This window comes from Garra rufa, chromosome 3, assembly GCF_049309525.1.
Source record: "Garra rufa chromosome 3, GarRuf1.0, whole genome shotgun sequence".
NCBI lineage: Eukaryota > Metazoa > Chordata > Actinopteri > Cypriniformes > Cyprinidae > Garra > Garra rufa.
Window position 1 is genome coordinate 28,668,109 of NC_133363.1, and position 12,619 is coordinate 28,680,727.

The following is a 12,619-nucleotide window of genomic DNA, read 5'->3' on the forward strand; positions in this document are numbered from 1 at the left end:
ACGCGATTGCTTAATTAAAAGACACAAATGAATTAGGTATATACAGTGGCATGCGAAAGTTTGGGAACCCCTTGCAGAATCTGTGAAAAAGTGAATAATTTTAACAAAGTAAGTGAGATCATGTAGAATGCATGTTATTTTTATTTAGTACTGTCCTGAGTAAGATATTTCATATAAAAGATGTTTACATATAGTCCACAAGACAAAAAATAGCTAAAATAATTAAAATAACCCCCTGAGAACCCTTGGTTTTTAATACTGTTTGTAGATGATCTACGACTGTTTTTTGTTCATGAGTCTCTTGTTTGTTCTGAACAGTTAAACTGAGCACTGTTCTTCAGAAAAATCCTCCAGGTCCTGCAGATTCTTCAGTTTTCCAGCATCTTTTGCATATTTGAACCCTTTCCAGCAGTGACTATATGATTTTGAGACCCATCTTTTTACACTGAGGACAACTGAGGGACTCAAACACAACTATTAAAAAAAGTTCAAACGTTCACTGATGCTCCAGAAGGAAACATGATGCATTAAGAGCCGGGGGGTGAAAACTTTTGAACACAATGTCCAAATTTTTCTTTTTTTTTTTTTTTGTTGAAATATCTTTTTTTTTCCATTTAGTACTGCCCTTCGGAAGCAACAGAAGACACTTGCATGTTTCCAGGAAGACAAATTAAGTACAATTTACCTCTTCTGTAAGGGGTTCCCAAACTTTCGCATGCCACTGTACTTACAGTCTTTGTCCAAGACAATAACTTTCCACTACGAATACAGATAAAATAAATAAATTCTGGCTGATATTAAAAAAGCCAAAAATTCAAAATGTATTCTCTTTTGTCAAAATAATTAAAAATATACGTTTAAAAAAAGACAAAAAAAAAACTAAAAACAATCTCTTTAAATGCTACAAGTGAATTTTAGCATCAAAACATGAGTATGAAAAATGGATATTTATTAAAAACTAAAGATTATATTTAGCAGTGTCAGGATCAATTAACATTTTAACTGATTAGAAGTGATTGTAAAGATTTCCATTTTAAATAAAATGCTGTTCTTTATTGTTTTCAACATAAATAATAAAAGGAAATGTTTCTTGAGCACTAAATCATCATATTAGAATTATTTCTGAAGAATTCTGTGATACTGCAGACTGGAGTAATGGCTGCTGAAAATTCAGCTTTGCATCAGAGGAATAAATTACATTGTAAAATATATTAAAATAGCAAACAGTTCTTTTAAATTGTAATATTATTTCACAATATTACTGTATTTTTGGGTGGGCATAAAATAGGCTTCTTTCAAAAACATAAAAAAATACTCATAAATTGAACTGTAATATTGTCCAACAACTGATGGTTTACCAATATATTGTGCATTCTTAAAGGATAAATTCACTTCCAGGTTAAGAATTTCCTGATAATTTACTCACCCCTATGTCATCCAAGATGTTCATGCCTTTTTTTTTTCTTCAGTCAAAAAGAAATAAGGTTTTTGAGGAAAACATTCCAAGATTTTTCTCCATATAGTGGACTTCAATGATGGCCAGTGGGTTGAAGGTCCAAACTGCATTTCAATGCAGCTTCAAAGGGCTCTGCATGATCCCAGCCAAGTAATAAGGGTTGTATCTAGTGAAACAATCAGTCGTTTTCTGAGAAAAATACAAATTTATATACTTTTTAACCACAAATGCTCATCTTAGACAAGCTCGACTTTATGCATTACCTAATCACGTACATGTGACGTAGGCGAAGGGACCGACCCAATGTTTACAAAGCAAATGTGCAAATTAAGTCAAACGCCCTTTACAGAAAAAGACGATGTCGGGCGATTTTGAACGTACCCTACATTTTTTAACCTTAGTACACCAACGAAGAACTAACCGTGTGTGACCTTTCCAACGCGATTACATAATGTATGCGCATCGCAGAGCTAGTGCAAGATGAGCATTTGTGGTTATAAAGTATATAAATTTGTATTTGTTAAGAAAATTACCATTCATTTCACTAGATAAGACTAGAGGTCGACCGGTATTGGTTTTTACCGATACCGATAGCTAGGCTGGACCACATGGCTGATGCCGATTAATTAACCGATAGTTTTTGAAACTGGATACTGAAAGGCAACTAAAATAGTGCTCTACTATTTTTTCAAAAAGTACTAAACCATACTTTGTAAATTAATACAAATATTAATATTAATTATATATTGATCATTAAAGTTATTTTATAGTTCATTAATGTTAACAAAATAAACTTCAAAATTTAACAATATATCAGTAAATGTTGAAATTAACAGACTCTAACAAGGAACAACTCTTCTATTCTACAGCTTTCATCAATCTTAGTTGATGTTACAAATGGGCTCATTGTAAAGTGGTGGGAATCTTTACATTTTAACAATATGTAAAATTGAAGTTTCTATGCTTTTTGTTTATATTTGTAATCTCTGTATGTCAGTACTGCCATCTTAAAATTAAAATTCAATTTAATTACATTTTATATCAAATTTATTTCGTGCAGAATTTACTTTATTTTTTTATATACCTTTAAAAAAAATAGACAGTGACATAGACAGTGGCTGCTTTAACAGGCTTCAATGAATGCACAGATCTATTTCGATATATCAGATGTTTTGTCCTGCTCTGAAAACATAACTGACTGTGTGTACTGTACATCAGTTTCGTATAAAAGTATTCGAAAATGCAAGTGCATTTAACTGCATCCGCAATCGAGGTTTTTAGGACGAACAAACACAAAGCGCAAGTGACAGTCTGTCAGTGGGCGAGTTTAGTGCATCTAATAGTACTGCATTACAAACGGCAGAAATGAAGGCATATCTAAAGTAAAACACTGCGGGTGGAAGCACACACTGTCAAGCAATGAGCATGTGTCTTATGGTGCAAATTCTGTGCAATGAAGCCCGCCACGTCTCTAACGCGCACACGTGCCATATGCGGGGAAAACACAAGCTCATTGAAGAGAAGATTGCAATGCATCGGAGAATCCATTTTTCACCCATCCTTAATGAAACCGGGCAAAAGTGCAGCGCTGCGTTGCGCGGACAACTCGCAAGTATCACACACACACACACACACACACACACACACACACACACAGGACGTGTCGCATGTAGTTCAAGGGGAAGTCTAAAACGGTTTATTTAATCACCAAACGGACAAATGTTTACTTCAAGAATGATCAAAAAAGCGGCAAAGATTAGTTTAAACAACAGATCAAACGAAAAGAGAAAGAGCGATATATATTGTTGTAGCCATTTAAGATTTTTCAGTTTTTCTGTTTTACATTATGTTTAAATATTATTTGTTTGTGTTTTGTTCCAGTTCAATCCGTTTATTACGAAAGAAGTTTGTGTAATTTGTAAATGTCATGAAGGACGTGGTATGAATTGGACGGCAATACGCCGGGAGAATTGGAGAGGGTCAGACACAATTTTTTGACCACTTCTTACGAATTTTTTGTGGAAAATCCCTTCTTAAACGAATTTCGTTTTGTATAACTTTTATCTTAATTTTTAATACATATTTTTGTTGATCAGTTATTAAAATCAAATAAGAACAAGGAAAACTGGCATTGCGAAATAAAGTGCGTAACTACCATGCTTCCGCAGCCTGAAGAAAAGGCTAAAACATAAAATATATCTCTATATGAAGCATACAGACTTTATTAGAGCTACAGAAATACAAACGTTTCGCTTAAATGCACAATACTTAATCTTCCAGCCCAGGGTCAAGTCTTTATGAACATTAACAAAGATTTGGGACAGATATGATGTAATGTAAAACTATGAATGGCGCGCTGTGGCGCAGCAGGATTCTGTCGGCTGAATGAACACTGTTTGCTTTCTCATGCCACGTCTTTAAATCTGCAACTTTGCTGGCTAACAATATGACCAGCTTGATATAAACCAATGCAAATATATGGTAACAATACTGACATTAAGCATTGGTGTCCGACTTAACCTCTCATACTCTATGACAGCGGAGCGGAGCATGAGCCTCTTCACTAAAGAACGCAAGCCGGAAAAACAATCGGCAAGGATTTTTGCGATAACCGATACTTCCGCCAATTAACTATCGGTGCCGATTAATCGGCAAAACCAATACATCAGTCGACCTCTAGATAAGACCCTTATTCCTCAGCCTTTGAAGCTGCACTGAATAAGCAGTTTGGACATTCAACCCCTTGCCCACCACTGAAGTCCATTATATGGAGAAAATCCTGGAAAGTTTTCCTCAAAAAAAAAACGTAATTTCTTTGCGGCTGAAGAAAGAAAGTGTGAACCTCTTGAATAACATGAGGGTGCGAGTAAATTATCAGAAAATTTTCATTACAGAAGTATGAACTATAATTATCTTGTAGCAGTTTTACTTAATGTCAGTTATAGAAAGGCAACAGAAAGGCAATGATAAAACTCACCTGGAGTGCAGCTCTGTGCTTCCATTGTTATATTTGCTTCCCCGCTCCCACATGCCAAAGTCTGGCACCCGATATGCTCTCTCCACACAGAACACCAGATTCTGGATGAATGATACCTACAAATGCAAACATGTCAGAGAAATGTGTCACACCAAGATCTCCATCGCCTTGCTATCCAGACATGAGCGCACATCAACAAATGTAGGTTTGCTTTGAGAAGTAGGCCTGCTCTCAAAGCTTTTCTAGGCCACGGGTGTTTTTATTTGTCAATACATCAGCATTCCTCTGTGTTCCCCATCTAATATTCTGATTATACATGAATTTATTTGAATAATAATCCACTGTATAAAGCAGCTAAAGTAATCCATCACTTCCATGGGTGGCATTGGTAATATCATAAGCCCCTCAACACTCCCCATCCCCAGTGCAGAATGAGGCCATAGGAAAAACAAGATGAGGGAAAGAAAGATGACTTTATGGTACATAAATGAGGAAATGTTCAAACACCCGGGGAGGCCGGGCTGACAGCGCTTTTAATTTAACATGAAGAGAACTGAGGGCCCCTAAAGCACGTTAAAATGGGGCACTGAGGAAGGTAGGCAAAAGACAAAATGCAGAGGGAGAAAGAAGGAGAGAGGGATGGCTTGAGCACTTTTATTTTGGGCCTGGACTAAAATGATTAATGTGACGAGCTTTATGGTATCTTAATGAATACCGCAGGCCCAGGGTGGCACTATTTTCTCTCTTCTTCCTTCTCTCAGTCGCAGAGAGCAAGTGCAGAGCAGGAGTGGAACTTTTATAAGGATGAAGATGGATCGGTCACGGTCGTTCGTGTTTGCTGGATAAGGCATTTTAGTTAATTGTTGTACAGTAACTGCTAAAGCGGCCCTTTGGTCTATATGTCTTTCTAATATTAGATTAAAACTATGACATTTCTTAATCACTCACAAGCCAAATATACCTACAGTAATAGTTCAAGCTTTAAATGAGCTTTAAAAACGAAGACATACAAAACTCCTTAATAGATCCTCAGCAGACAGTATTAGCTATGTTTAAACATATCAGATGACTTTAAAAGTTAACTATTCCAACAGAATAGCAGCAAGACAAGTAAATATTACATTTCCTCACTCTTTTTTATTATATTTGTAAAGCTCAAACAAAGTTTATCAAAAACTAGCAGGTTCCCACTTAACATCTTAATTTAGCCCCGAATCTGCAACCCTGATGTCCGCAGTGTTAAACAACTTGGCACAAGCTAATTGGTTCATGTTGTATACGCAACCAATGAGCTTGCTGCTTTACATTTAATTGGCTGGTTAGCATTTACTAAATCGTTCTGCAGCGCGCTTTCAGAGTTACTACGAAACCCTTTACCTCCCCAGCTCCACCTGTATAGATCTGCTACGGGTTATTATATAGCTACTTGTGCAGCAGCAGTATGTCTTTAATATTCATAGCACCGTATCAGTGTATGTATTGACAGTAGCAAGTTTCTGTACTTGCTTTGCAGTAGCAACAGCAGCAATTCAGCAGATCTATTCCGCCAAGACCAAATACATTACCACTGTCATATCCATTACCATGCTAAAATCTTCTGAGAGTTGTCATGATAGAATAAATATTAATAATAAAAAAGAAAAATGTTTATTAAAAGTGACTGGATAATGTATAAGTATGCAGATAAGACAGATGTAGGAATCACTATTCTTTATTTATAATTTGGATGACCTCCCTGGAGAAACTTGGGACTAACTAGGTACAATGGTATGCTAGGCAAACCAGATCCAGGGCACACTGATAAAAAAGCTTACATTACAAAAGAAAAAAAATGCACTGCCAATAAAGAGTAGAAAAAAATATATTAAACTGGCAATTTCGTCCTGATTTGTTCTGCTGTTCATTAATAATGAAATGTAATGGGCTGCTGATTTCACAACTGTGTTTTTTTAATTGCATTACACACCCGAGTAGGCACTGTTTAGCGACATCAATTAGCAAATCTTTTGCAAATAACAAAATAAAAGCTAGGTTTGGGAGGAAAGCTCAGCTAGAAAAGGTGATACTGCCTGTCATATATATAAAATAGCTGTACACGGTAATTGCTTAAAAAAACATAACATTTAAGAGTAACAATTTTCAAGAAAAGGACAATGTGGCTGCATAAATAAAAGTTGCAGTTATTCAACAGACAGTGGCTTATCAGCAGAGTGCTAAATAAATGCTGCTGGGCACGGACAGCAGGAATAAAAGATGCTGTTAATGAAGTCTGTGCAGCCCAAAGAAAAGAGAAAGATTACACAACCATTACAGCAACCGCTAACACATTTCAGTGTCTCCTCTGGTGTGTGAGTCCAAGGGTCAGGGGTGAGTGTAGGCAGGATTTGAAGAGGCCTTTTTAATGATAGTTTGATATTTGTGCTACAGTATTTTCCAAATAGAGTGCTTGAGTAGCTGCATAAGTGATCTCACAGCTTGGCAGGAAAAAGCAGGAATTGGCATGTATGCTCTTTGCCCTTAACCATTTCAACTCAGTTTAACTTTATTTCTGCAGTAATGTTTCTTACAGCTAAATTGTACAATGTAGTAACGGCCAGAATGCCTTAAGAGCAAGTCCTCAGGCAGACAGAGAATCCAGTGGCTTGGGACAAGATTTTGGGTGTAAAACGTTTCACTGCCTAATCTACTGCAAATCATCATCATGCCAAAAACTGGCAGTCCTACCAAGGTGAAAAATCCAAATCCTTTATTTCTCATCGACAGTGGAGATCAATTTAAGGGGACAACCTATAATTTCCTACATTTCAAGTTTGAAGTTTGAAGTTATCCTAACAGGAGTAGAAGGGCAGTTTTTTCAAGTACATTTCATCAATCAATTGCATTCTGAAGCACAGTAGAAAAAACTTAAATAAGATATTTGAAAAAAGAACCAGTTAATAGTGTTAATCTGGTCTTTAGCCATTTGTTTTATGTGTACTGAAAAAAACACAAATGTCAGGGCATGTCAAAACTTCTCAAGGGTCCCAAAACCCCCTCAGACCACAGAGGGTTAATTATATGACAAACCCCATTTAACTGGTAGCAATCCTCCACTGAGGATTCAGAAGATAATGGGCCACTTCAAGGTGACTGAAACCATGCGATGAAGGCCAAAAGGCATGACCCTTTCAGCCACTTCAAATCTGTGATTTCTTAAATATTGTAGCATTACAATGACACAAATTAATTCAAATCCCCCAAAAAGGCTGCTCGTCCACTTAAGACAAGTGCATGAGAAGACATGATAATGCAGAGACTCTCATTGGGGAATCGGTTCAATAGCAATGAATAGAGTAAGGATCCATCTCAGCATCTTTAAAAGAAGATGGGCTGAAAGTGCACCCTGCAGCGACCAAGCTTTTTATCAACAGAAATAATCAAAAAGCTAAGCACACTTTTGCTAATGAGCATGTTGTGTGGAGAGAGGTTTGGTTCAAAGTTTACTTTAGTGATGAGAGAAAGTTAAATTTATTTGGGTCTGATGGGTAACATTTTGTTTGGCGTCAAACTAAGAAATGACTGAAGCCCAAGTGCGCAAAGAAAGCAGTGAAAGGTGGAGGAGGATGTGTCACGGTTTTGGGCATAGAAACCCACTAAAACAAACTATAAAAAAGTGTGGAAGAAGAGTGGACCAAGATCACACCAGTGCACTGTGAGAAAATAGTGACGTCCCGCAGCTGTAGATGTGCTGAAGTCATTAAAAGGAAGGGCCTCTAGATTTCCTACTACTTCATGACAGCTGTAACCCTCCAAAATTTCGGTTGTAATCTACTTTCATGCTACAGGGGTTAATATTCTCTAATTCTATAATTAAATATTTTGTCAAACATGTTAGTAGAACAGTGGCATATACAGCTAATATTCCTTCAAATTTTGAGCGATGAAGATTAACAACATTTCAGAAGTATTTATAGATTGTTCTCTAAATTTGATCTCCACTGTATAGTTACCATTGTACAGATGATGTACCAGATGGCAGTACCTTTGTAAACATAAAGAGAAATATATTTTGGTTTTTCCCTGTTTGCAGTGTGAAAGTGCTGTCACATCAGCAAAATTTCTTGGACAAAAAGATCCATTGTACACTGAGCACCTTCCTGTTGGTCAACGCTGCAAATTTGTATGTCTTAAACCTGTAGAAAAATCTGCATGGGGAAATCTTTTTCCCCTAACATGAGTTACTACATTCTATGGTTTCGTATTGCAATTACTAGATTTAATCCATGAAAAATTGCTGAACAACTTTACATTTGACCACACCTTAAGACATGTATATCTGTAAAGCTGCTTTGCAACAAAATGCATTGTGAAAACTGCTATGCAAATAAACTGAACCAAACTGAATTTAAGTGACATGAATTGAACTAGTATTGGTACTTTTTTAAGAGTAGTTAATGCAGTCATACCTCATCTGTATTGTAGATTATTTGTAGGCCAGAACAAATCATTTCAACCAGGTACAACAGAAACAGAGACAAGGCATCAATCTGTTTGAAAAGAAAAGGAAAGAAATATTCAAGAACGGTTACAGTTAGAACAATTTTACAATTATATAACTTTATTCTCACGCTAATGTAAAGGGTAATGGTGGGTGAAAGAAGAATCTGACTGCAATTTTGAAACTCTGAAGTTTTCATTACTTGCCCATTACTTGATAAAATTGAATTTTAATAGTTTAATTCAAAAGGTTGAATTCATTTTGTGGGCTGCTGACCGCTGGTCCAGTCAGAAGATATTACAGCCGCATATATGCAATAAACAAGCAGTCATAAAGAATGAGATGAGATAATCCATAAAGTATCATAAAAAAGAGGAGGATAAAAGCAAAGAGAGAAGCAAAACTGTTAGAGAGGATATCTACAGTATATAATGACTATTTTATACAAAATTGATCCTTCGCAAACAGCTTGATTGACAGGCAACCTGACCAATCATAACACTGAATCCGCCATTTTGTCCAACAAACAAATCAAACAGGAGAGTCGATTAACTTAAAAAAATTCTGTGTACTGACGTCTTCAAAAACACAAAACGGTATTTAGTGTTTGAATTTCCTAAAAAAAGACAAAATTTTAAAGCTAAGACCTTGTTTTATACCAGAAGTAATCTGCTCTGTCTTGTCTGTCTGCGTGTTGTTAGTTTCCTCTTTGTTCCGCAATGTATTTTTCATTATGTGAGATTATGATGTGTAGTGTGAGGGCGGCATTGTTTGTTGGACAAAGCAAAGTAAGTACGGCGGGTTGTTGCGTAGGGCCAGTTGGGAGAGACAGGCAGCATACATTTCACTTATTTAAAGCAAACATCTTTTGGGCAGTTTATATATAGTGTGTGAAGGCAGTGTGGGAAGCACCTGCAGATGGCTGTACTCTTCATACGGGTAAACCTCATCTCCAGTCTGCACGTTAAATATTGAGTGGAGGCACGTGGATGGACTCGGGTCCTGCTTAAAGTTTTCCACCTGTGAGAATTTAGAGTGAGAGAGAAAAGTTGGAGGGAAAAGGGTAGAGTCCATGAAAAATGCAAGATATAACCAAGGTATTGGCCGTTTCATAATTTATCAAATGCTTACTAAGGTAAGTGAGTGAGGAAAAAAAAAAAAAACAAGTGTATTGATATTCCTGGAGGTCATGGTACATGCTCCTGAACACAATTTTTATCTCATTTAAAGTACTGCATTACTTCAGTAAATGTACATTAGCTTTTAAAACTGCAAATTACAATTAAGACCACGTGGGAGTTTGGGAGCAACTTTGAATGCGTGCATCTCTTCACAAAAAAATATAGTGCTCCCAGATGTCTACTTGGCTTGAATTGGATGCTAGAAAGCTTCTGCTCAATCAGGATGAGTACCTACATAACTCAAGCTTTAGAGTTTTTGGGCTTTGCTGGATACATAATCCACTCTCTGCTATCAATGATGCTTTAACAGCAAAAACATATTTTAAAATGCCATACTGCCAGCAGTATTTTTGCACACAAGCTGATTTCAAAGATGCGATAAGGGGAATTGGAGAAGATGCGCTAGTGAAGTGATGAATGCTGGGTATTAAAATTCAGAAGGAATTGTTGTGACTACGTGTTTGTGTTATGTTTTGGCTTTTCTATTTAGTATAACAGGTAGGTAGGTGGGTAAAATACATAAAAAATAACCCCAAAGTACAGCATGTAATAGAGACAAATAAACAACATGTTTTTCCACATTCACTCTATTATAAAGTAATTTATTTAAGGTCATTGGATGATTCTCTGCTCAGCCAGAAGAAGATGTGCGATTCATAGCGGCATGCAGCGAAGGTCTACTGTGACATTAATTCTAGCATACATACACAAAATAAATACAGTATGTTCTCATTTCTTGCAATGAAAAGAAATTCATTTTAAATTCAGTGAATGTCATATTTCTCTGAGAAAGATGGCCAGACCAATCATGACACATTCTGCAGATAATGATATTTATTTTCTCTAACATTTGCTTATTAAACACCAGATTGTTATTCACTTGACGACATAACATACCAGATGAAATTAAAAGGTGATCAAACAGAAAGAGATGAAGATGATAAATAAATGGTAGCCTGAACAGATGCAAGTCATAAACTAGAGTAAATAAGAAGATTATGCAGACGATAGGTAAGGCTTCTGCACTGACTCACCACAGAAAACCAATCACCTACCCAGCAGACGTGACTGCCGCAGGGGTTTTTTCCCCAGACGTTGAAAATGAGGTCACAAAATATATATAAGCATGATTATTTAATGCAACACAGAAATAAGGCATACACCACAAAAAAAATTTAAAAATAAAAAGCGGAAAGCATGGTTGAATTTCAGATGTTCAAAAGAATATTATGAATTATTAGATTGACTGATTACTTTTACAGAGAAAAAAGAAAGAGAAAAAAACAATCAAACATGTCACTGCATATGCACTACACATTAGTGACAGCCAAACACCATCTGAATTTATAAAACATACACTTGATTCTTAATACGGTGTTGTTACTTGAATGATCCACAGCTGTTTTTTTTTTTTCTTTTGGTTTAGTGATAGTTGTTCATGAGTCCCTTGCTTGTCCTGAACAGTTAAACTGCCTGCTGTTCTTCAGAAAAATCCTTCAGGTTCCACAAATTCTTTGGTTTTTCAGCATTTTTGTGTATTTGAACCCTTTCCAACAATCACTGTATGATTTTCAGATCCATCTTTTCACACCGAGGACAAATGAGAGGCGCATATGCAACAATTACAGAAAGGTTGAAGCGCTCGCTGATGCTTCAAAAGGAAACACAACGCATTATGAGCTGGGGGGTGAAAACGTTTTGAAATTGAAGATCAGGGTAAATTTAACTTATTTTGTTTTTTTTGGAAAACATGGAAGTAACTTCTGTAGCTTCTGAAGGGAAGTACTAAATGAAAAAAAATATGATATTTAGGCAAAATAAGAAAAATGCACCCATCTTCATTCTGTTTAAAAGTTTACACCCCTGGCTCTTAATGCATCGTGTTTCCTTCTGAAGCATCTGTGAGTGTTTGAACCTCCTGTAATAGTTGGATATGAGTCCCTCAGTTGTCCTCAGTGTGAAAAGATGGATCTCAAAATCGTTCAGTCATTGTTGAAAAGTATATGTACATTTTGAACGGGGTCATTTTAATAAATTCAACTATTATTTTCTCTTTTGGACTATATGTAAACATCTTTTATGTGAAATATTTTATTCAGGTCAAAACTAAATAAAAAGATAACATGAATTTTGTATGATCCCTCTTATTTTGGTAAAATAATTAACATTTTGCAGATTCTGCAAAATTTCCCTGCTCCCCCCTATTATGATCAACATCTGTCAGTCATTTTTTGTTTAAATATTTAATAATTTTAATGTCATTTTTGCATATTGCATTTGATATGTAATTTACAATTTAATGATAAAAAAATAAGATGGTTACAAAACACACATTTAATAGCCCATGTGTGACACTGGACCGTCAAGTTGTTTTCGCACACAGACTGTATCCCATAAATCCCACACAGCCTCAAGGATTTCTTGAATCTTCCACACATGCATTAACAGAATATCATCTCTTCTAAAATCCTGGAGATACAGTGGGATTCTCTGCTCTAGCTCAAAATGTCAGTGCGTACAATATAACA

The 12,619-nt window shown here is 36.0% G+C and overlaps 1 protein-coding gene across 2 annotated transcripts in view; it reads right to left on the reverse strand.

The window, feature by feature from the left end:
- Window positions 1-12,619, reverse strand: part of phkb (phosphorylase kinase, beta) — a 75,434-nt gene that overhangs the window by 40,190 nt on the left and 22,625 nt on the right. For both annotated transcript variants that reach the window (XM_073836917.1, XM_073836918.1), the window contains 3 exons: window positions 9,823-9,930; window positions 8,879-8,959; window positions 4,434-4,549 (listed from right to left, as the gene is read on the reverse strand). In XM_073836917.1, the coding sequence (XP_073693018.1) occupies window positions 4,434-4,549; window positions 8,879-8,959; window positions 9,823-9,930 (305 nt within the window). The remainder of the gene's footprint in view (window positions 1-4,433; window positions 4,550-8,878; window positions 8,960-9,822; window positions 9,931-12,619) is intronic.